The sequence below is a fragment of the Scleropages formosus genome, chromosome 17 (genome assembly GCF_900964775.1).
Source record: "Scleropages formosus chromosome 17, fSclFor1.1, whole genome shotgun sequence".
NCBI classification, from domain to species: Eukaryota; Metazoa; Chordata; class Actinopteri; order Osteoglossiformes; family Osteoglossidae; genus Scleropages; species Scleropages formosus.
The window spans coordinates 13,723,265-13,747,376 of NC_041822.1; the positions used below are offsets into that span (position 1 = coordinate 13,723,265).

General features: G+C 45.5%; 1 protein-coding gene across 4 annotated transcripts in view; it reads right to left on the minus strand.

The window, feature by feature from the left end:
- Positions 1-24,112, minus strand: part of pde4d (phosphodiesterase 4D, cAMP-specific) — an 86,144-nt gene that overhangs the window by 7,455 nt on the left and 54,577 nt on the right. For all 4 annotated transcript variants that reach the window (XM_018759171.2, XM_018759172.2, XM_018759173.2 and 1 more), the window contains 4 exons: positions 20,975-21,011; positions 20,547-20,623; positions 19,978-20,027; positions 10,788-10,900 (listed from right to left, as the gene is read on the minus strand). In XM_018759171.2, the coding sequence (XP_018614687.1) occupies positions 10,788-10,900; positions 19,978-20,027; positions 20,547-20,623; positions 20,975-21,011 (277 nt within the window). The remainder of the gene's footprint in view (positions 1-10,787; positions 10,901-19,977; positions 20,028-20,546; positions 20,624-20,974; positions 21,012-24,112) is intronic.

A 24,112-nucleotide genomic window follows, 5' to 3' on the forward strand; every position in this document is an offset into this window, starting at 1 on the left:
TCCTCTTCCTGTTCCTTACTCATGGAGCTTGAAGACTGCATGCCAATCAAACACCTTCCTGCCACTGACTGTCAACAGAACCTAATGCTCTCTGTTTACACTGTATTCTACTAAATTGGTTCAAATGAGTTGCAGAGATTCAGCAAGAAAGTCCTTTAATTCTCTAAAAACATGCCAGTTGTGGTTTTGAAGGGGCATGATTTGAATGGGCTTGTAGTGATCTTTACACTGTGACTACAATGCAGGCGAAATGTCTGACTTACGTTCAGCCCGTACTTACGAACCAACCCATACTGACCAGAATTTTGTTTTTTTTATCACCCTTAAGTAACAGTCAAGTAAAAAATTCGTAATTAAACCTATTATATTCAAAATTCGAGTTACACACAATGGTTTGTAATAACAAATGGGTGCTACTTTGCGTCCCGCATCAAAACATTGCACATCTATAGCTGTTTGTCAGCTTGTGGGCAGGGTGCATGAACCCAGGGTAGGACAAAGACTTCCTTCTTTGATCATGATTGAAACTAAAGTGATAGTATTATTATTAGTATTATTGTTATTATTACATCATTTCATTGTATTTTTGTTGTTATTACCGTACTGTTATATTAAAGATGTTTTAGTGTATCCGGAAGTGCTTCTTTAATGTTTTTTATGGTACACGATATACTATATACTAAGACAAACGTTTGACAAACTGATGTTAGATCCCCACTGTACCTAACTATTCCGACTTGCGTCGAAATCCGACTTAAAGACAGACTGAGGACACGGAACTCATAATCCAGGGACTGCCTGTACTGAAGGAAAGGCTAAGGGAGTCTGAGTAGGGAAATTATGAAAAAGTTCAGTTGAAATAAAGACCCTGACATGCCGCAACCCACCAGGACCAAGACCAGTACAGCCCTTCTGTAAAGTGATATTCTTGCTGAAAAAAACGCACGGCGAGGGCGATGACCCCAACACAAGACAGGCGGCGGATGGATTGAGGAACTGCTAGACTAGTGGACACCACAGATCTATGACAGCCTAACTTGCATGATCTTGCAAAAATCAGACTAAAATAAATGCCAATACTGTGTTTGTTTTGCCAATGCCATTATTCATATTTAAGTAAACGTATACATTTGCGCTCAGATAAATGCCAAGCATTTTTTCCTGGAAACCTGTGTGTAATCTCTTTCTCTTTTTGCTTCTGTAGTTACTGAACAAGCTTTTCACTGAACTTTGTGTAAAATACCTTGTATTTCAAAACCATCCTTTGAACAATGTAGTGTTTCTTTGCACAAAACAATCTCTTTTTTCTTTTTTCACAAAACAGTGTCCCACATATGAATCACTGACCCTCTTGCTCCTAGTCCTGTTTCTCCATTACCACACACTGTTGATCTGCATGCAGAACTTTCCAGAATTTATTGTACTTGAAACCAGAAATTTAAAAAATAAAAAGCAAGCAGTTCTTTTCAGAAAGCAACAGTGGATGTTAAACTGCTTTGTGGTCAATAACAGAAACCACAAAGGTGCAATTTTCAAACACACTGCCATGGCTAATCACGCAAGTCATCAAGAAGCTTACTGTTTGCCTTTGCGAGCAGCACATCCATGAAAGGGACTGACTCCTCAAAGGGTAAACATGCTGGAATTCAGCAAGATTTGGAAACAGAACTGCAACTTGCCATGAAAAAGACATAAGCAGGAATTTAACCTCTTTAATAAGAGTCTTCAGTTGACATTACTCTTTAGGCTTTTCTTTTTTGAGGACACATTTCTCAACCATCTGTGAAGGTGTAAAAATGTTGAAGTAATCAAAACAGAAATGAGAGAAATAACTGGGGCAGAGGAGATTTCCTCCAGGTGATCTGAAGCATACTAACCCAGAGCGAAACAACCCAACACTGAACACGTAATCCAAGGAGCATGTAACCACCCAGCATCACGGCTTTCTTCCTGTAATAGGAGGAGTCTCGTACCCTGCATAAACAAACCTAGACATTTTAAAGAAATCTAAACTCAGAACCCTTACCTTTATGAATCCCCAAGAAACCGAGAGCAAATAATTTGCCTCGGGCATTTTGACGGGAACAAAAGTGAAATTAGCCCGAAAAAATAGAACAAAACGGTACCGTGACGTTCAGACGGCAAAGAAGAAAACAGAACACAGCTGCTTTCAAAAATGGGAACAAGAAACGTCTCCACTGACTCTTGCTGCACTACATTCCAGATACATCCAGACTGTAGATTTGATCTTCTTTAATTTTTCTTTATTACTCCGTGTCTGAAACAAGTGGGTATCCAAACGGGAGACAGTCATGAGCACGGTCAACCGAACCCTGGGCTCAAGAGGCGAGGCGGCATTTGGGCTACAGCACTTTGCCCTTGTTCTGCCGGAGGCTGAATAGCAGAGGCAGAAATGAGGGTTTGTCACGCAATCAGAAGGATGAAAGACTCCCGGAAGGCGCACAGGGGTCTGTCAGAAGCCTCCAAACAAGGGTCTCTCCACATAATCAGTCAGGGTGTATGTACCTTCCTGACCAACAGCCAATCACATCGCTCCCATAGAAGAGGAGGAGGAAACCCAAAGCAGGGCTGTGAGCAGCTCATTGGTAGAGCGCAGGACTGGAGTCAAACCATCTGGGACTGCCCCCCCCCCCACATCTGTGATTTTTCGCAGCACAGTGATGCTTTTCTTCTACTGACCTCCTCAGAGGCCTGTTCTGAACATCACGTAAGGGTAGGTAGTGACCTCATGATCAAACAAAGAAAGGTGTTGTATGACTGCATGTGTGTGAATGTGCGTGAGGGCACTGAGCGAGGCTCATGAGCACCTGTTACCCCTTTATTATGCCAGTTGTGGAAAAAGAAATCCTTTCCTCTATATGGCTAAAATTCTGACGAAGCAAAACATCATAGACATATGAGGAGGAGGAAAAGATATATTCAGAACAAGAACACAACCAAAACTTCATGACAAATATACTGTTCCATACAAAAGCTTCCTTTTGGACTTTAGAGTGCTCGATTGGTTTTTAGCTTGGTTTGATAACACTACAGTCCAGAAAAAAGCTGAAAACCGTACAGTATTTTGAACTAAAAACTGACACTTAATTTGCATGGCAACTATAATAAAATCTGGAATATGAAGACACCCTTATGGATATTATTAGAAAGTGCTTCATGATCACACCTGTGATGAATTGTAACCATCTTACCCTGAGCCGTCGCCTTATGTATGTGAAGATACACATGTAACACTATGAAGAGCTAAAAAACTGTGTTTACTGCACCACACCTCATCTGTATTGCAAATCATGTGTGTATCTATGCATAAAAAGTATGAATCTTTCAAAAGCCATACCCATTTTCTTCCCATTAAATTTAAAATTTAATTACATTTTGTAAATAGCCACAGTAGTGTTTCTTTGTATTCAGAAACTATATATCTATATTATGGTAAAAGGGCCTTACAGCTAATTAATTTCTGAAACCCGAATCTTGGTTATTTATAGAAAGACACAACGGAAGTTTCATGTGATATCTGTCCCTCTGCGAGAAAAGGGTAAAATAACAGGAATAAAGCTCAAAACAAATCAACTACAACGTGTGTCCCCACTGGGTGAATATACATCCAGCAAGTGAACCTGAAAGGTAGAATGCAAGATATAAGGGGAATATGGAGTATGTACTATATACAATGTGGTGGCATGGCAGGTTCAGCCAGTACCTGCTGCCTAGCAGGTCTGGGGTTCGAGCCCTGCTTGGGTGCCTTGCAACAGACTGGCCTCTAGTTCTGGGTGTGTTCCCTCAGCCTTGCACCCTGCCTTGCTGGGTAAGGCTCTGGTTTGCCGTGACCCCGCATGGGACAAGTGGTTGTTGACGATGGATGTATACAACATACTCCGTAAAAGACGCATCAAAAAGGTCAAAGCTACAGCATTTAAAGTTCATCAAGTGTAGTCAGTCTGTGGACAAGCAGCTGACAAATGCACCTGTCATGACAGATGTCCAATCCAGTGAGAGTTGTTACCCACAACAATCATTTTTGAGTTTTGTCTTGAACAGACTTAACTGTGAAATTAATATCCTTCAGAAGAGCCAAGGTGAAACCCAACAGTTATTAAATCAGAGGGGTTCCTGTTAATTTAAATCTAAATGTAGGAACAGACATGCTCCAACAAGCAGGTTCCGTAGTGATCCATAGACTAATGGGAGGCGGTTAAACAGAGAAATCACAGCACATGTTAAAAAAAAAAAAAATAAATAAATAAATAAAAAAAAACATCTGATCGTGTTTTGTTTGTGTTCTGAGGTGTGCCTGACATATTCATTGGAAACATTCTGGTTACTTAGTCCTGAAGAGCCGCAAAGTATTCACTCCTGACGAAACCCTCAATCGTTTCATGAAGGAATTATTTGTACACTAAGTTTGCCATCACCTAGAGGTTCAAGTGTGAAATATAATGTATTCCAAAAACCTGCCTAACAATAGCTGACAGGGTCTGTAGCTCCCAAACCGTGGACTTGGGTTAGAGAAGACAGGGTGACAAAATGGTAGTTCCAGGGCCTTCAGGGAAAGTCCACTTTGCTTTGTTGTTCCAGAAAGGTCTCTAGATCATTGTAGATGGTTGGGTGGAGGAAACATGTCAGTAAGACAAGCAGAAAAGCTTGTACATGAGCCCACGCAGACACTGAGAAGAGATGGTTGGTAGTGACACTTAGGATTGGGAATGAGAAAGAAAACACAGATGCCACCCAACCACTCTGTGGGCCAACGAAGAACTATGTCAGCATCCATACAAGAATCGTCCTCGGTGCTTTCTGCATAGTATGCCATAATGAAGCTCAGTATGTAGATATTCAATATAATTTATCAGTAAGATGATCAATGGTACTGAAAATGCTCTTCACTGAAATTAAATATTGAAGAACCTGCAACAGCAAAATCTTGACCCACTGTAACTGACTCCAAATAGGCATATACAGTATTAAGAAAAAAATCGATTGCAAAATGCTGCAATGGAATGGTGTCCTATCCAGGATGTACCCCTCCTAGTCTACAGCCCAGTGATTCTGCTTTAGGCTGTGCTATGAAAAGGACAAGAATTTAATGATGAGTAAGCTAGTAACTCTATTCCAAAATGCAAAAATATTGGCCCCTAATTTCCAAAACATTATGAAGATGCTCTATATTCCCTGTTAGAGTACAACAAAACTTACAATACCTTTGTTTTCTGACAATATGTGTCAGAGTAAAACAGAAGTTATTAGTGTTATAAATTAAAGGGTAAAATAAGGAACATGGCAAGGATTGACTGGTGTCCTGTCCTGAGTGTGTCCCCTCCCCTCCAGCCTTGCATCCTGTGTTAGGTTCTGGTTTGCCGCGACCCCACTTGTGGTTGCAGACAATGTTTGTGTGTGTGTGTGTGTGTGTGTGTGTGTGTGTGTGTGTGTGTGTGTGTGTGTGTGTGTGTGTGTGTGTGTGTGTGAGAGAATAAGGAAGATCTACATGACAAGGTTTGCTTATGCAAAGCATTTGTAGAGGTGTGTGGATGTATAGTAGCAGTGGTGCAATGGGTTTGGCTGGGTCCTGCTTTCTGGCAGGTCTGCGGTTCGAGTCCTGCTTGGGGTGCCCTGCAATGGACTGGCATCCCGTCCTAAGTGCGTCCCCTCCCCTCCAGCCCCGTGCCCTGTGTTGCCAGGCTAGGCTCTGGCTCGCTGCAACCCTACTTAGGACAAGTGGTTTCAGACTGTGTATGTGAGAGAGACATACGTAAACTTAAGGTCAAATGAAAGGGATTACTTTATCCAAACAGCATTTTGTGTTCACAATTTAACAGTACGTGCTTTACCATGCCATCTTCATGAAGCTCATTATCATGAGCTGTTCTTGAACCATTTCTGGGAACAACCATGTCACAGCACACTAATGTTTAACCTTGAAATTGAAACTGAAATTCAAAGCAAAGGAGAGATGGAGTGCGGGGAAAAGAGACATGGAGAAGTAGGTCACGTCTTTGTTTTGCTTCTAGGATACGAGAAGCCGGGGTCTCCATCCAAAAATCTGAGTGACGCTGTGGTGATACGAGGACGCGCGCCTTTCCATCAGCCACACTGCGCTACAGATGCAGGTGCTGTTTTCTCTCTCCCCTCTAATGTCACCGTTTGGCAGCAAAACAACACAGAGTACATATTTTTCACAACCTCGTTTCTTTGATGGAGGAACCTGCGCAAAACTATGAAGCGAATGAGAAACTTAAGGAGAGTACTGGAAATATACAAATGGCGAGTGTGTGCAGGATTGCCTTTAGGCCTTCTCCACCTCTCTCCAGCCCGTGGTTTTGACATAGCTCATCCCGGCCAGCTCTATCCCAGACCCACGTCTTCGCCATGAGCACAGCCTTCCTGCCTGCACTCCGCTAACATAGTCATCCAGCCAGAGGCACTCTGTGTGTTACCATGGAGACCAGGGCATACGGGCTGCAGTCAGACATGTCTCTGTCTGTTTGACTACCGGTGTCCCTTTGTAAATCTTTGCTGAACCGTCTGATGCTTTACGTACAGTGATACCTGTGAGAAGCACACACGAAGTCTCACAAACACTAAAGCTAGTCTACATGTCTTCCTTGCTCATAGCACCCTGCTCTGGCCCTCAGTCTGCGGGAAGCTGGGCTGTCGAACACGCTTCTGTTACATCGGCAACAACCTCACGATTCCTATTCCCTTACGATGCCCTCCCTCCCTCTCTGTAAGCCACAGAGTGCCTGTCACACACACCACAGCAGCTGCTATCTGGCTGATATCCAGTGGCATCTCAGTGTCCAGCCCTGTCCATTTGCGGCCACAGCAACTGCAGATCAGACAAAATGTAATGCTCAATGCAAGATGATACACAGGTGAGTGAACCTGGCTACCGGAACTTCAGCGAACCTTCGATACTGCTTAAAACTATAAGATCATTGCTTTCTTTACAACACATCCTCACCTTCACTCTTACAATTCATTAGCTTAACTAGCCAAGGAATGATAAACCACATCTTTTTTTGTTACACCCTGGTCTGGTTTCACCAAACAAGAGTGTGGGAAAATGGGAGAAGATGGGAAAACGAACAAAATAAGTTTTATTTAAATAACCAATTAACAAACCAGTTAAAGTGGAATGAACAGTGCTTCTAAGCTCCAGTACAGAGGATGCTATGGTTAATAAGTCCTTCATGAAAAGAAAAATTTGCTATTTATTCACAAAACATTGTTGCATTTCCTGCTTAAAAATAATTTGTATTACAATTTATATCATCCATCCATTATCAGCAATTACAATGCAAGTTCACAGCAGTCCTGAGCCCATCCCAGAATCATAGGGCCTAATGCAGGGTGCATCCTGTACAAGATGCCAGTTCATCAGAGAGCAATCAAACACACTCATTCCCTCACACACAGACACACTAAGGGCAATCTCAAGCCATCAGCTTGAACAAATGAATGAATGAATGAATGAAACTTTATTATTAATCAGAGAAGAAAATTCCACTCTGTTACAGCAACATATGCACAACCCACATACGTATGTATGGCATATGTACATACATACATACATACATAGTGATGAAACAGTAAAAAAAAAAAAAAAAAGTATATCAGTAAATAAATTCATAAGTGAGCACATATATACACAAAAGAGGGCAGGGTGAAATGATGTGCTGCAGGGTATAGTGTGATAGCACAGAAGAAGCTCAGTACCACTGAGTGATTAAGAGGTCAGCAAGAGGTCAGCACCCTGGCGGTGTGAGGACTCAATGCAGTTCACCTGGAAAACGTGTTTGGACTGTGGGAGGAAACGGGAACACCCAAAAGGAATCCACGTGAACACAGGGAGAAAACGCAAACTCCACACAGACTCAGCCAGATTGCTGCGTCCAATCCCAGAGTTTATAGTCTTTCCAAAATTGATTCCATCACACAGAAGGCCTCCTAATACCAAAGTTGAAGGACCTTACAAAGTGGCCACAAAGTCTCTATGCATGCTAATTAAACTTTATTTGAAATTGTCTGCATGCTCCTTTCTATCCTTAACACAAATTTTATTCTTTTCCAATGTTCTTCCATGAAAAAAATAAACAAAAAGAGAAAATATAAACAAACGATTAACAAAGGACACAAACTCATACATAAGGACTTTGTGGTCACTCTTCATAAACTGCACGGAAAGTTACGAGGTTTCAAGTCTGTACCGAAAACAACTGCGCTTCCGGCCACATTATGGGGCGGACAGCAGATGTTATGTTGCCGGAACAATATTGAGGTCCTGTATTAAAAGCACTTTGACCTGAGAGGGCTCGACAGGTGTGAAGGTGTTTCTTACGCAGCGTCCTGTCGAGATACTTTGGCCAAACCACACTCTTCCAAAAGCTGTGGCACTGATGAAGCGTCAGCAAGAGATGGCCATCTCTGGAACCATGGTGTGTGCAGTTGTGTACAGAGCATGTTCCTTCTTCAGTCATCACTTCAAACTGAGTCACAAGCTTTTCAAAGAAAGATCTGGGACAAGCAGCGCGGGGACAGTCAATGTGTACAGTTTAATCAAATTTAGCCATGCTCCACAACAAACAGTGAAGCAGTACTTTAAATGCAGTAACATCTGCCAGCTTGTTTTGAAGCCTTGAGAGATCTGGGGATACACATGTCAGTGCTGTCCCGCTGATGGAACGGCAGGCACAACGCACGGCCCCAGAACACTTGAGAATTTGTGTTTTCCCTGAAATCTGTTAATCCATTCCTAGAAAGATCAGCAGAGATCAGCGCAGCCCATCCCATAAACGGACGAGGACTATTTGGGCGCCGCTCATTGTGTTTAATGTCTAATTGTGCGGGACACTGTGTAGCTTTGTGAGGCATGGCATGATGGCATCGAGCGAGTAAGCATTAGGCAGGCCTTAGTCACTCCTCCTATCGTCCTTCCCCAGCTAATCAAGGAGATACCATAGAAAACACCCACAGACAAGCTTATCCCATATCCTTCACACCAGAGAGTAGCCACAGAAATTTCCAATATACTTATTTAAAATGTACTGTATGCCATGTATTATTTTTATTATTGCGAGGCACGTTTCGGTGGACATCGAGAGTAACTACTTTAAAAACAATAACCCTGGGGAAGAAGGTGTGGGTAAGATGACCTTCACAAGGCTCACTACAAATGCTTGACATGTCCTGTCTTAAATGCTGCCTGGGTTTCCCAGGATTTCTGAGGGAGACCACGCTGACCACTTTTTCCTCGGTAGACACACACGACCTGTAGATACCGCCACTAACATGGTCATCAGACCTTTTCTCGTCTTCCTGCTCTTCCCAATCCTCATTTTAATAACAAATGTGTTTTACTGGGAAATGGGCATCAGCTAAAAAAGAAAAAAAAAAAAAAAACAAAAAGTAATCAGGAAAGTCTATCAACTCTCTCAATCTGCCAGCAATGAAGAAACTGTACCACTAATCTCCTGACCTTTGGCTCCACGCTGATGAGGGATTTTCTGTCAACCGTTTCAAACTGAGCAAGAATGTGTTTGTGTATGAAGTCCAAGACCATGACAAACCTTTCAATAAACAAGCTCTCAAGGAGACACTGGAAGCTCATGAACCACATTTCACATGCAAAGACAGTGGTAAATGTGGGGACGGAAGACCCTCGAGGACAAGGCAGAACCCTACGCTGGCAGATGTGAAGCAAGGCTCTGCTTGTGTGTGTGGAGTTTGCATGTCACTGTTACGTCCAGCTGCAGCGCAAGTCGCGGTAAGCATGGCTGGAATTCACCACAGCGCAGGCCTCTTGCTCTGGACCAATGACCTTCATCTCCACACCTGACAGCTTATGGCAGAATGCTACCCACTAATGTACCCTTCTTCCTATTCATCACTGATGCAAAGAGCATAGATATCTAAAGAGATTATCTCATATTTCTGTTTCCACCAACAACGATGGTTCTGAACGGCATCATGAAGTGACACAAACACAGCTTTTATTCCCCTGAGTAAACAGCAAAGAAAACTACGGTATCTCAGAGAGTACACGATCATTTGCATAATATCAGTAGAAGCAGCAGACAGACACAGGCACATGCGCTGCGTCTTCTTGCAGACTTTCTTCCATCCTGTCAATGTGGTTGAGAGGGCTGCACAGTGACATTGAAACATACCAAGCAACACGCAGATGCTGTGCCATGCGGGCATGGTGCGACTGGGTGGAACCTTGTAGCAGCTCCTCCCCTTGGACTTCACACAGTGCATCTGCTCACGCAGACATCGAGAGTGGATCTCTCTGGCGAGCTCAGCAAAGCAGCTGACGGGAGTCATTCTCCGCAGGGCAGGCGACAGCAGCAGCGGGGTTCGCCGTACGAACAATGACGCGAACCACTACCGATCACACAGTTCAGCCACGCACACATGTAGGTGTGTGTTTGCCTGTGCCTGTCACTGCCTGCCCGAGTGGCCATCTTGGGTCTGGCTTGTCAAATCACTGCTTCTGTCTTCTCACGCCGCTGCTTCCGCTGCCGTGCGGCGCCACGGCGGCCAGGCCATGCCCCGGCCACTCGATGCCCCCTCAGCATCTCGAGGACACCTGTCCAGCTGGCCAAACTCACACGGAGACATGGCTCCCATCGGAAACAACTCCTTCACTTTTGAGTGATCGCACAGGTTCACACACGGGAAACGGCGAAAAGCCGGTGCACAGGTACACACAGAGACACACAAAGCCCCCCCCCCACAAGCCTGGTGTACAGGTGGGAGATGCTCACCTTGTTGGAAGCCATCTCGCTGACTGAGTGCCTGGTCTGCAGCGTTTCCAGCTGGTCCAGACACCAGTCGAGCTCTTCCAGTGTCTCTGTGGCCAGCTTCTGGTAGGCCTCCTCTGGGGGGAGAGAGGGGAGCGGGGAGTCAGTTTTGAGACGCTTCACGGGGCTGGCGGCGGCCCCCAGCATCGGGTCCGCCACTCCATCGTCGGCCACATCATGTCGCCCGCTGTGGACGCATGGGTGGCTCTTCATGACGCTGCCAGGGCCCTCGGAGGGGACCACTGGGGACCCCAGCCTGTACCTCCTTCCCCTTTTCCTTTCCCTTTCCCTCCACTCAGGAGCAAAGAGTCACGCTCCAGTGCCGCCGCGCCACGCGCAGTTCGCCGCCAGCAAAAAGAGGGGGAAAAAAATGCTACGGCAAAAATGTGGCGGGTGCCGTCTCACGTCTGGTGAAAGATGGAGAAGGCAAAGAGACACGCGACAGCACAAGCTCACAAACACGCGCGCACACACTTACGCACACACGCACAGAGCGCCGCATAATCCACAAGGAAACGTGCTTTGTCCCGATCAATGTAATTCCAGTCCTGTAGCAGGATGAAAACCCGTCTCACGAACACATCCATGTTTGTCCTGGGATTTCTGTGTGTGAGCCCTGAGCCCCTCAGAATTAGTCTGCCAGCGACTACACACAACCCATAACAAAGGAGGCAGGGCGCAGCATGGCAGCGTCTGGGGGCGGGGGGAGCAAGGAGACGCACGCACGCACGCACGCTCAAACACACAGAGCCAGGTCCAGAGTACGGTGATCACAGGTTCCCTTTTCTCAAAGCTTCCTGCACCAGCTCTGACGCACACTGCGCGCTGGCTGCCAGGGCGAATGTGGTAAACAAAAACAAACGGATCGGCCCCTCTCCTCCTCCGTGCTTCCAGACTGAGGAGGCATCCTGCAGCCGACCATGAGGGCTTCTTCCTTTGAACCAAATCCTGAAGGCTGAGGCTGCCGCACGGAGAGAGTCGTGGCCGCAGCCAAAGCCTGGCCTGGAGTTCGCGGCTCGGAGCCGGAGTCTCAGCCCCACGCCATTCAGCGTGCGTGCACAGAATGCCCTGTGGCTTCCTCCCAACACAACACCGGGCGACAGTCACTCATGGACCTGGGCTCCTATTCCAAAACTTCCGTGTCCGTCAGGGTCACAAGCAGAAACGGACGCCGACCACTTTTCCTGACGGTGACTCTGATGTTCAGCATCATCATCACAATACATAGGCGTAATGGAAGGAGACTGAAGGAAACATGATAGAACAAGGTGAAATGCTTGAAAGTTGCTAAGCTCCAAACAGCAGAAACTGACTGAAGAACTTACCGTAAGCAAATCGACAACATTGCGCCTCGATCTCGTTGCTGTGCCAGCGCTGTTAAACTAAACCAGACTGCATTAACCAGCTGGAATCTACAGCAAGTAAATAATGTTCAAAAAAACTGGTAAAGCCTAAAGGCCTCATTCCACAAGACATTTTATGAAATGTTATTTTCATTTCATGATGTTCATATTTTGCTCATCTTCTGTTGCCCCTTCAGAGCTTGGGGTCAGTGCGGTATGACAGCCTGCTAAAAGCCACCAGCGTCTGTAGCAGTGTCATTGTCACCAACGCCTACAGACGGTGTGCTTGACCCAGTCAGTCCTGCAGCCTTGATCTCACAACAGCCCTGATAAAGGAAGGCCACTGCAATTTGACAAGTAGAAAAGTGCTGTAAAACAGCAAAGAGCAAACGGAAATGGATCCATACACCACAGACAAGAAAAGCACAGCAAGGAGCGAGTAGTGTATTACAGCATAACTGTTAAGGGCACAGACACAACACCTGAAAGTTGTTTGATCAAGTCCCAGTAAGGGCTTAACCACACACACACTTTCAGAACCACTTGTCCCATACAAGGTCACGGGGAACCGGAGCCTACCCGGTAACACAGGGCATAAGGCCGGAGGGGGAGGGAACACACCCAGGACAGGACGCCGCTCCGTCGCAAGGCACCCCAAGCGGGACTTGAACCCCAGACCCACTGGAGAGCAGGACCCGGTCCAACCCACAGCGCCCCCTTAGGGCTTAACCATTCGGTTATAAATATCTACAGTAAAGCGTCCATATGTGAGCAAGTTTAAGTTGCTTTGGACACAGCTGTTCAGCTGAACCCATGCTGAGCTCACTTGGTCTCCCTGTGTTCATGTGGGTTTTCCTACCATAGTCCAACCACATGTGTTTCAGGTAAACTGATGACTCTAAATTGCCCGCAGTGAATGTGGTTGGCCTGCAATAGACTGTTGTCCTGTCCAGAGCATACTGTGCCTTCTGTACTATGCTTCCGGGGATTATTATTATTATTATTATTATTATTATTATTATTATTATTATTATTATTATGCTTGCAATTTACATGTATGAAACGTAACATACCCGTCCACAAGACAATAATAGCTACAACCACTATGCCACTGTAGACTTCAAGATAGCCCTTAAAAATATCAGACATTTATATTTTATTGGACAACACTAAGCCAATAAAAAATAAAAAAATCAAAGTAAAAAGTCCATTAACCATGCAGCGTTGCAGTTTCAATTATTAACTCAGACACAAATGGATATTAAGACAGGTTTATCAAAAATACAGACTTCATCTTATGTCAAAACGTTCTTTCGGAGTTATTTGACAATGACCTGAGAACAGCTCTGAGCACGAGTTTGGTTGAAAACTTTGATGCAATAAACACAGCTCATGTCCTTCTCACCCTGGTCATTCAACACTAAATTACAAAGAATGTAGTAATTAAGGCTTGTTGAAACTTGCTTAAAATACAAATAATTTGCTGCTGAGGTCAGTTCTCTTTTTAAAACGATTCTCGATACGAAGGTCCTAGCGAGGCAGGAATGTGAAATCAAAACCAAGCTACATTTTGATCAGTGCAGTCCAGCTATGTGGAAGTTCACAGTGCTAATCTCATACTCTTTCTTTCTAAGCCCATCGGTGGTCCTGAACGTTAACACGCCATCCCAAGAGCAAAATACGAAAAACAGACAAATTCATATGGATTAACGTGAGGAATGTCAGAGCGCTTTAATTGCTACAGTAATGTTAGGCATATTGCTCAACACACTGCGGCAAACTCACACACCACAAAACCACATTAAACAAACAGCGACTGCTGAAAATAAGGAAACCGAGCTGCGAGACGGTCAATATCGGTTGGTCTTACGGGGACATGAATGAAGAAAGGATGTCCGACTTGTTACAGCAGAAACAGGTTTGATACCATAAGCGAGCAGCATTTTGGTCCGCTGGTGCTGAAGGTGGGGTTAGGGCTGCCTTCCATGCTGGTAGGAGTATGTCCACACGTGCAATCTGTTTCTTTTCATTTCGAGACACACACACACACACACACACACCGATGAACAGTAATATTATGCAGAGGGAGCTGAGGCACACACACAGACTTGGCTGGAGCACCGGGGCAGTTGCTCGGCTGGTGTGACCGCAGGCTGACCCTTGAGCCTCTGGCTGAAGATAGCTGGGACAGGAAGACAAAGGGCAAGCAAGCAAGAGGACTCGGCAAAAGGCTCCCTCAGCAACCTGGGTCTCCCTTACACTCCTTCCAAATTTGTGAAGCATGATGGAGAGACTGTCATTGTCTGTGCCCCTTTGTGGGTGTTACACGTATATCTGTACGTGTGCGTGTGCTTGCGTGTATATATGCGTGTATCTGAAATGCAGTTGTGCACATGCCTCATGCATGTGTAATTCCTTCCAGCTTTCTTGTATCCCTTCTCTCTCTCTCTCTCCCTCTCCCTCTCTCTCTCTCTGAGCGATGCTGACGTCAGTGCCGCTTTCCCCATGCTCAGTGCCACATCAGACGCCAGCGCTCAGAGGCCACCCCAGCCGGCCGTGGTGGAATGCGACCAAGCCGTGGACCGGAGTGACCCAGTGGAGCAGGACTGACTCAAAGCACCGCTTGTTCTCTCCCATCTCCTTCATCACTGGTCACCATCCAGCTCATCTTCATCAGTCCTATCAACATCTTCATTTTCATAGTGTTCCCCTTACGTTGTTAGTAATGCCTTATTTTTCACCATCCTTCCACTATGCCAGCCTTGATTCTAAATCATCCTCGTCATCATGTTCATGACTTTCATCATGTTCATTCAGCTGTATATTTCTTTGGCACCATAAAAGCCAGGGGCAGTTGAAACTTAAGCTGTTGCCTTAATCTGTAAATAGAAAAACTTGCTTTCTTTACCATCTCATTTATTCAGAAACATACATTATTCATACATGCTGTGTTGCATTTATGAAATTCCTCCTGGGATCACCATAACAAAGATTTCTCTTTCCAGAACTGGCATATATGATGAGTATACACCAGCAGATGTTTAAGACTCTTTAAGGCTCATTAGAACTCACAGGGTGTACATTAGAGTACCAATGGAGTTCATTACCGATGACAGGCTCTATATGTAGGCATCATATGAATTCATTAGAGAAGTGAGAGAAGGTTCTAGTAGCTGTCTTTCAGTAGATCTACATAAAGTGTAGAAGAGTGTAATACACCACAAGCCCAGCAATGCTCCACCCATAGCACAGTCCTACGGGTGACGCTCTGAATATGAGCAACTGGACACCACCTGAAGCAGAACTGTCCACACTGCAGAGACCGCAATGTGTGATACTGTACTCTGACTGCAGTGGACACTTAGATACACTGTAAACACTTAAAACAACTGCACTTGCTCTGAAGAATGGTCCACACAAATCACAATTAACAGTATTATCAAAACACAGTAAACTTGGGCACAATATGGACTACTGTGTGCCATCCTATATGCGAATCCCCACATGACACTACACTGCAAACAGCTCTTACAACAGTAAAATAAACCAGGACAAAAAAAGCCTTATTTAATGTTTAATTACACATTTCTGTTTACTTCTTTCACTAATAAAAATCACAAGGAGCAGAAAATGGTGGAAAATAGCAAACTATGTAAAATGCAAAACAAATTATCGGAATTCTGGAATGTAAAAATTAAGTTAAAAAGAATGTATTCTATATAGAAGTAAATTACACGGTGAAGTACACAGATGTGTGCACTTACTGTGACATGGATATGTGTCACGGAGGTGAAAATATGAACCATCATGGTGAGATGTTGGCATGTGATGACATGTCCTGCATTGTTTCTGAAAGTACCAGGGTTCAAAACACAGTGGTGAAAAAAGTAGTTTTAAATGCTGATCCCATGCTGCAATAAAAAAAAAAAAAAACCCACAAACCTAACAACTGTACACCCTGAAGTGGACTGTATGGTCAGGTATCTTCCGAGGACAAATACATCTTAAACCTTCAGATGACATAAATACATATTTTTCATGACTTTGGTTACTCAGTCATTACAACAAATATGCACTGCGTTACTGTTGATGAAACACTTTATTAAAATGAGTTGTAAAACCTAAGTTTCAGTACTAATTTATTCTACTTAAGTTTCAAAAATGGCTAAATAAATCAATGGAACACAGCAAATAATGCAAATAACTCAGCACAAGTTCCTTTTGGCACAATGGACAAATTATAGCAAGTCCTCAACTAATGGGTTCGGTTCAGCTTGGCCTGAATTGCGCAATTCATTCGTTAAAAAGTTCAACAAGGACTATTAAGAGCATCCATCAAAACTCAGAATGTACAACACGGTATGGGACTGTAAACACATGGACTTGTACAGTTTTTTTGTTTGCAGTTGCTACAACTGCTTTTCCCGAGCAGGGTCGCAGCGAGCTGGAGCATAGCCCGGTAATACAGGGCGCAAGGGGGAGGGGACACACCCCGGACGGGACAGGACAGCAGTCCGCCGCAAGGCACCCCAAGCGGGACTCGAACCCCAGACCCACCACATAGCAGGCACAGGCCAAACCCGTCGCGCTACCGCGCCCCCACTTTTACAATCTATAAGATGTAAATAATTTCAAGCTGTAAACATTTTATTGTTTGTTTGATATGCAGAATTTACATTTGAGCTACATACATTATCAATGCTAAAAGACAGGAATCAATTGTCTTTCATATTAATGCAAACTCTGAAAGTGTGGGCCAGTGACCCCGAGACGCCCTCTAGTTTAGCATCCGTGGTTGTGATGACCAGTTCAGCCCACAGAAACAGTCATTAACTGACCTAAAGTAACTGAACACCCCCCCCCCCCCCCCACCTTTCACATCAACGATTCCTTGAGCAGAGCTCCTTGAAGAGCTGAACTGCCACAAACTCAGGCAGCGCTGGGGGGTCACGATGTACTGTAGGTGTAAAGTGCACTGTTATCTGTCATTACCACATGCCACATTTCCCTTAAAAATGTGTGACGCACTTGCGATTAGGTTACAGCTAATTCTAACAGTGCCCAGGCTTTCTTTTCCTTACCACTGAATTTGCTCATGATTTCCATAGAAAACTGAACACGCTGCTATGAAAGGCTTCATCCATACTCCCAACAAAATGCACATGCACAGTCAGAGGAAAGAGGAAATGTAAAACCATGGACCACTGCAGAAAAGCAAGTATAATGTGGGCCAGTCAAGGTCATAGCGTTGGGTAGAGCAAACGTACAATGTAGTACATTAATAAAACTTTAATATGTCACAAGAATGGTAGAAACACAGACGTATCAATCAAATTGTTTCCGACGCAGCTATATAGAAGTGGACTACTTCCTACTTCGGGACCACACGTTCTCGGACCGGCTGTCCCGTTTTCGGACCGGTGAATGCTGACAGCTGTACTATACGGGTGACCATCAGTCAAAATGTGCTTATTTACATACGTGCGTGAAGTCGGAATAAAAACAAACATTTTTAGCCGTGATGTAATTATACAATACTGGCACAAATCAAAAACGTGCTTACGCAGAATTTATTTACTTAAGGTCACTTGTTCACAACGCATTCTCCGTACTGGACCGATATATCTAGCAGCAGCGTATCAACTTAACGTGCAACCCGAGACCCGCTGTATTTGTTTGCGGCTCACGGCGTGAGGTCCCACGGCGCTCCAGGCTCTGCACATTCAATGGCTATTTTATAGAGAGCTGACACAGCAATGAAGGGGACTCTTGTCCACCACCAATTCTGGACAATCTGGTTTGCATCAGGATGTCAGTCTGCTCTCTGCTCCTCTATGTCCATCTAAATGTTTTCCACCAATCAAAGCCTTTTCTGTGCACGCTGACTTGGATGTTCTCATGACAGCTCCTCTCCTTAAGGAGTCTGCGAAACCAAACCTGTCCGTGACGGTAAAACCAGCGTTCAGTCCTCTATGCTTCAAATCATGAATCCAGCATGTGTGTTAAGGGAGCTACGCAGCTCTTAGTGCTGCAGAAAGAAAGAGTAAAACTAAGTGCGGGAAGAAAAAAACTAGCGGAAATCCAACAGACAACGTAATTAGCTTTCTACTTGCCAAGGACGATATGTCTTTCAAAGTTTGTATATATGTTAGCCATCATTAGATAGTCTCAAGTGACACGATAACATCTATTTATCATATTAGCTGGATGTCACAGGATGTCTGTTTTATTTCACAGTTTTAAGTGTATCAAGCAGCCAGGTCAGCTGGGCTATTTAGCTGGCCACTGTGTATATAAGTCTGCCGTGGGACGTCATGCTGACAACCGCAGTAAACAATCCACGTGTGCATTTGATGGGGCACCGAATGGCATCCACATGCAGGGGAAATGTGAGGCCCATGGTAACCTGAGGAGAGCAGAGTGTCTCTGCCCATATGTGGGTCCACAGCACAGCAGGATGCGCGAGTGTGCGTGCATCTATAGTGCATATCTGTGTGTGCCTGCAATTGCTAACAGAAGGGAGCATCCTTACAAGAGAAGTCTAGCTGTGCAAGCATTTTTACGTGGAACTTTAGCTTACCTTGGAGAGACGTTTTGGGGACATCTCCATGAAACTGCATGTCCTTATTTACACTCTAATCAGCGTAAAAAATGAAGATGTAAAAAGTCGATCAAAGTGAAGTGCCCACAACAACAGACTAGCGGAATGTATGTGTATGTCACACTGTGTGTGTGTAACCAAAGGAGAGCAACACATGAGCGACACGTGTCTAGTAATGTAAAGGGAGATGAGCAGCCAGGTGGCCAGGCACATGAATGAAAAGGGCAGCACGCGTATGCTGCTGTGAGGTAAGGGGAGAAGGGCAGAGATCCGCCGGCACTCCAGGAAGCCACTGGTGAACATGAGGGGGCAGGAAGGCTACCCAAGGTCAAAGCCATTTCAATCCCTCTGAATTCGGAACAGATGGGGTCGTGGCCTACCAGGCCACCCTGTGTGGGGGATTCCTGAGCTCAGCGCTGGCCACATCACTGACTGGCCCTAGTAATACCAACTTTGGCAGAAAGCGCGCGCGCACACGCGCACACACACACACACACACTGGCTGAAACCGCTTGTCCCAAGCGGGGTCACGGCAAACTGGAGCCTAACCCGGCAACACAGGGCATAAGGCTGGAAGGGGAGGGGACACCAGTCCATCACAAGGCACCCCAAGCGGGGCTCGAACCCCAGACCCACCAGAGATCAGGACCCGGCCAAGCCCACTGCGCCCCCACGCCCCTCGGCAGAAAGCATAAAACATAAAACACGTACTATGGTTAATCAACGAGAAGACCTGAACTGCACTTTGCAAGTTTAGCAAAATCAAATCCTTGACTGAGTTTTGCGATACACCGTCACGGTACCGACCATTTCTAAACACCATATGCTTCTGAGAAAATGAAAAACAGTGGCAAATTCACAACATGTTTCTTTAGCTGACACGCACACAGTAAAAAGAGGGAACATGTCATGAACCCATTCTAACAAAACACACATCTTGGAGACTTGATCTTGCAGATGAGCACAGCAAACAACGTCAGCCGTGTAATTCGTGTCCTCTCGGTGTCTGCCAGCAAGCAAGAGCAAATCTGAGCAAAAGTCCGAGGAATAACAATCAGCACTGGGCTATAAAACAAGGATTGCACGTTCATTCATAGCTGCAGAGGAGCGCAGGATCTGTACTGTAGCAGACACACACACACACACACACACACACACACACACACACACACGCACACCTGCCCACAGCAATGAAAATATTGGGCTGTACCTGTGAAGGTGGTCTTGGTGATGGGGGGCTGGTTACACATGGGTGATCGCCTGGTGAGAAACGCCAAGTTAGATATGCTAACAGATTATTAACTGCGGAAAACCTGCAATTAAGTTTCTGGATTTTACTGCAAAAAAAAAAACACAACTCTAAAGGAGTCATGTGGGGAAAAGTCTCTCCTTTTAACCTAACGTTACTGTACTTCACATAAACTGGCCTTTAGAGGGCAGCCCAGAACAATAAATACATCCTGCTTCTGCACAGGGGAACAAGTGCTATGAATCTAAATTTAGGGGTTTTTTTGGTTGTGTATTAGTCTTAGTAATAAACATTCAAATCAGTACTTTTTTTCTAAAAAAAATTATTGCTGTAAAATATGCTAAAACTGAAAATACATGAATCATCCTTAACAGTAATTGCGAAGTAACATTTTCATACACATAGCGAAGCAGCAGTCACCCAGTAACAGAACTTTCTCGACAACATGGGACGCTGCAATTATTTGGCACCAATAAGTGCAAGTCAGTGTAGAAAAAATGAAAAATGAACCATTAAGCTGTGAAACTCACTTGCTGGAGGCTCTGTCTTGCTGCAAGTTGGTTAATGCAGCAAAATTATTGCGCACCGTCCTTAGACTAGCCAGCACCTAAAAGAAGGCAGAAACATGAGAAATAAATCACACATCAAACATCAATAAACCTTTATAAATCGACTTAATATAGGAGACTTCAAGTACGATAATGGCAACATTCACTTCTACCTTACACCATCAAATTAACTTTTAATAAATTCGTAACAGACCAAAAAAAGAAAAAAAAAAAAAAAAAAAACAATCTTCAGCAACACTTCTGTAAGGTAACAGTAATAAATAAACCCTAGTGCCCTCTCCCATCTTTGACCGCAGTGTCATCACTGCAGAAACCACATGTCTCTAAGCTGCCAGAGGAATATTCTTTATTTTTCCTGCACGACACAGACACAGTATACACAAACTCACCTGTGCAAATGGTGTTACAATCATGTCGTCTCCATGTCTGCAAGAACAAAGAAAAGCTTTATCTGTTGAGAATCCATATTTAATGAACGAATCCTGCCGCAGAACTGCTCAGAAAGCCCTGCCATCTACAGGTAGCCTTAAGATACAGAGCATTTGTAGTGATCTTGAAGTCCACCGAGGTTACAGCTGTGAGTTTGGATGCACACTTGAACCTGGCTCTGTGGTGTTGCCATGTTCTCCTTGTGTTCGTGCGGCTCCCCCCCCCCCCCCCCACTCTACACATGTGTTTCAGGTGAACCGATAACTCTCAATTCCTCTTAGTGTGTGCATGAGTGTGTGTGTGTGAGACGGGCCTGGATGGACCGAGTGTTCTCTGCCTCACACCCTGTGCTTTTGAGACCAGGAAACCCCTGCACTGGACAGGTTGATATTACATGGACATATATTTAGGTACCTCAGTAAAGAGAACAGTAGCTCCTCCCTTACGTTTTAAACTTGTAACCTTTCGGTGAGAATTGCTGGTTCTTCAACCAACATGTTAACTGCTGGCCATCGGCTGCTTATATCCATGGGTTTTCCTTAAGTGCAAAGAAGATCTTGAGAGGCCTACTGTCTTGTGAGGGATTGGAAGGCTGTCAGCGGATGTGTAGGAATTATTTCCGTCAAAAGCTTTCCGCTGGAGATTCAGACCGAGTGCGACGGCGATGAGCCGTCCCGACGAGGCTCCTCAGCTGAAACCACTCTCATAGGGCTGCTGGTCAGCACTGAGCAAGGAGGACGGTGCCCTGGGGAGATGTGAAAGCCACCGTTCCAGGCCAAGTGTGACCTCACGGCAGGACTCGGCAAGACACGCCACTTTCTTACAGGAAAGCCCAAGGATGTTTTCAGGCTGCCCGCGGGACCGTGTCCCTCCAGAACATTCTTCCGCCTGGCTGCATGCCCTGCTGATAAGGTCATGAGGGGATGGTGGCGTCCGGCACACTGGCAGTAAATCGACGCCCTGCCCTCGCACGGGGCACAGACACTCGGCATTCTCTCAGCCCTAAGGCCGCTGCTTCTGCACAACTGTGAGACGCGTCCCTGCCGAAGGCCGTATTCATCAATCCGTGACCAAGAAGGGTGGGCGACACCCTCTCGCAGAGACCGTTCCCTTTTCTCACACCTCCTAATTACAGACATTTGCATGATTCAGGAACATGGCTGGTCCCATTTTTATGGTGGTTTTGCAGGTTCGTAATTCTGGCATTAGTGAAATACATGAATAAAGCAAAAAATATCAAAAATGCAATAACAAAAAAGTGCAGGAACAACAAAATAAATTCCATAAACAACAACAACAAAAAAAAGATGAGCAGAAATAACACTCAGTGACTGTTTTATTATATGTCACGTATCTGACAGCCAGAACATATACAGTACATTTTGGAGATCCAGCAATCTCAACAGCAGGTTCCCTTCATATGTAGATGAAAGAAGGTTTCATCCCATAAATCATAGTTAAACACAAAGGAAAAACACAGAGCTACTTCACTTTAAAGAGCAACAGAGCTTGGGAAACGGTACCGCCCTCCTGCATCGCATCAGCTGTGTGCTCATCTCTCAAGAACCTTCAGAGGTTCTGCAATGTCCCTGCTCACGAGGGCACACGGCCAGCGGAGCGCTCCAAGAGCTGGTTCAAACAGAGTTCACACAAGCAGCACACTGTCTGCATTTCTCTTCTTTGGCCTCGCAAAGTCCCGCAGCCACAGATACGATTGAGCCGGCCGGCATCGCGTGTCATTTGGTTCGTTGCTATCGAACGTATTTTCTTAACAGATGAACTTCCCAGAGGCAACTACTACACTGTAAAGTTTTTTCTTTTCCTTTCCTTCCGTCGTCTTTTTTTTTTTTTTAAAAAAACTTTTATAGCCAGACACTTACTAAAGCAAAGCAGGTTAACTGAGTGCTCCCCCAATGGCACGCAGGCAATTGGGTGTCACATGCGGAGCAGGGAAAGCACTGGGACGGAGGCAGCGGGGCAGTTAGGAGGGAGGGAGAAGCGGGGACCATGCAGGTGTGGGATTGCGGCGTGCGGCGTGCCACCTCGCGCAGAGGTCGCCGGTACGTGACCACGTACCGCCGGTGCCCGTCTTCCGGCTCGCTGAAGAAGCGCCCGATAATGCGCATGGCCGGCGCTCGCCGTGGCCGGGGAGAGCGCATTGTGGCTGTCCTACTCTCTCGCAAGCTCCACTGCCGCCTCTCACACTCCTGCTCACTGTGACACGGCGGGGGCTGCCGAGAGGCACCCGGCCCTCTTGCCCCACAATGCAGCGGGGCCGAATGGTGCCAGGCAGGCGCAGGGAGGGGACGCGTTACGCGAGCCCCGTTGCGAAACACGGGCAGGAATGTGCTGCAAATAAAGCACTCTATACTTGGTCTTCAGAGTTTGGGGGGGGGGGGGGGGGGGGGGGGCTGCCTTCCACTCGTGCCACTCCTGTCACAAGGGCAACTTGTACACTGCAGACTCAACTCTACCACCACCACTCTTTACAGTTATGGCTATAACTGTCCTTATCCTATCATATAACTGTTATTATGCCTTTATGACAGAAGCAAACTAAGTTTATTTAATCACATGTCTGCAACTATGTCTCTCTCCTAATGTAACGCACAAATTGTATTTTCTCTGAGGTGTACGTCGTTTTGGAGAAAAGCGTCTGCTAAAGGAATAAATGTAAATGTAATTATGTTTATCATATTCACACACACACACACACCTTCTGAACCGCTTGTCCCATACGGGGTCGCGGGGAACCGGAGCCTACCCGGCAACACAGGGCGTAAGGCCGGAGGGGGAGGGGACACACCCAGGACGGAACGCCAGTCCACCGCAAGGCACCCCAAGCAGGACTCGAACCCCAGACCCACCGGAAAGCAGGACCCGGTCCAACCCACTGCACCACCGCACCCCCCACCTTATCATATTCATTCCGTTCATAATAAAAATCCATTGCTCACATCACAGGGTTATGCTGCCTTGCACTTATAGACCCAGGTTGACACCCCCCCCCCCCGTCCTGCTGAGGACCCTTGAGCAAGGTACTTACCCTAACTTGCTGCAGTCAAAATTACTACTAATCAGCAAACACAGTAACTGTC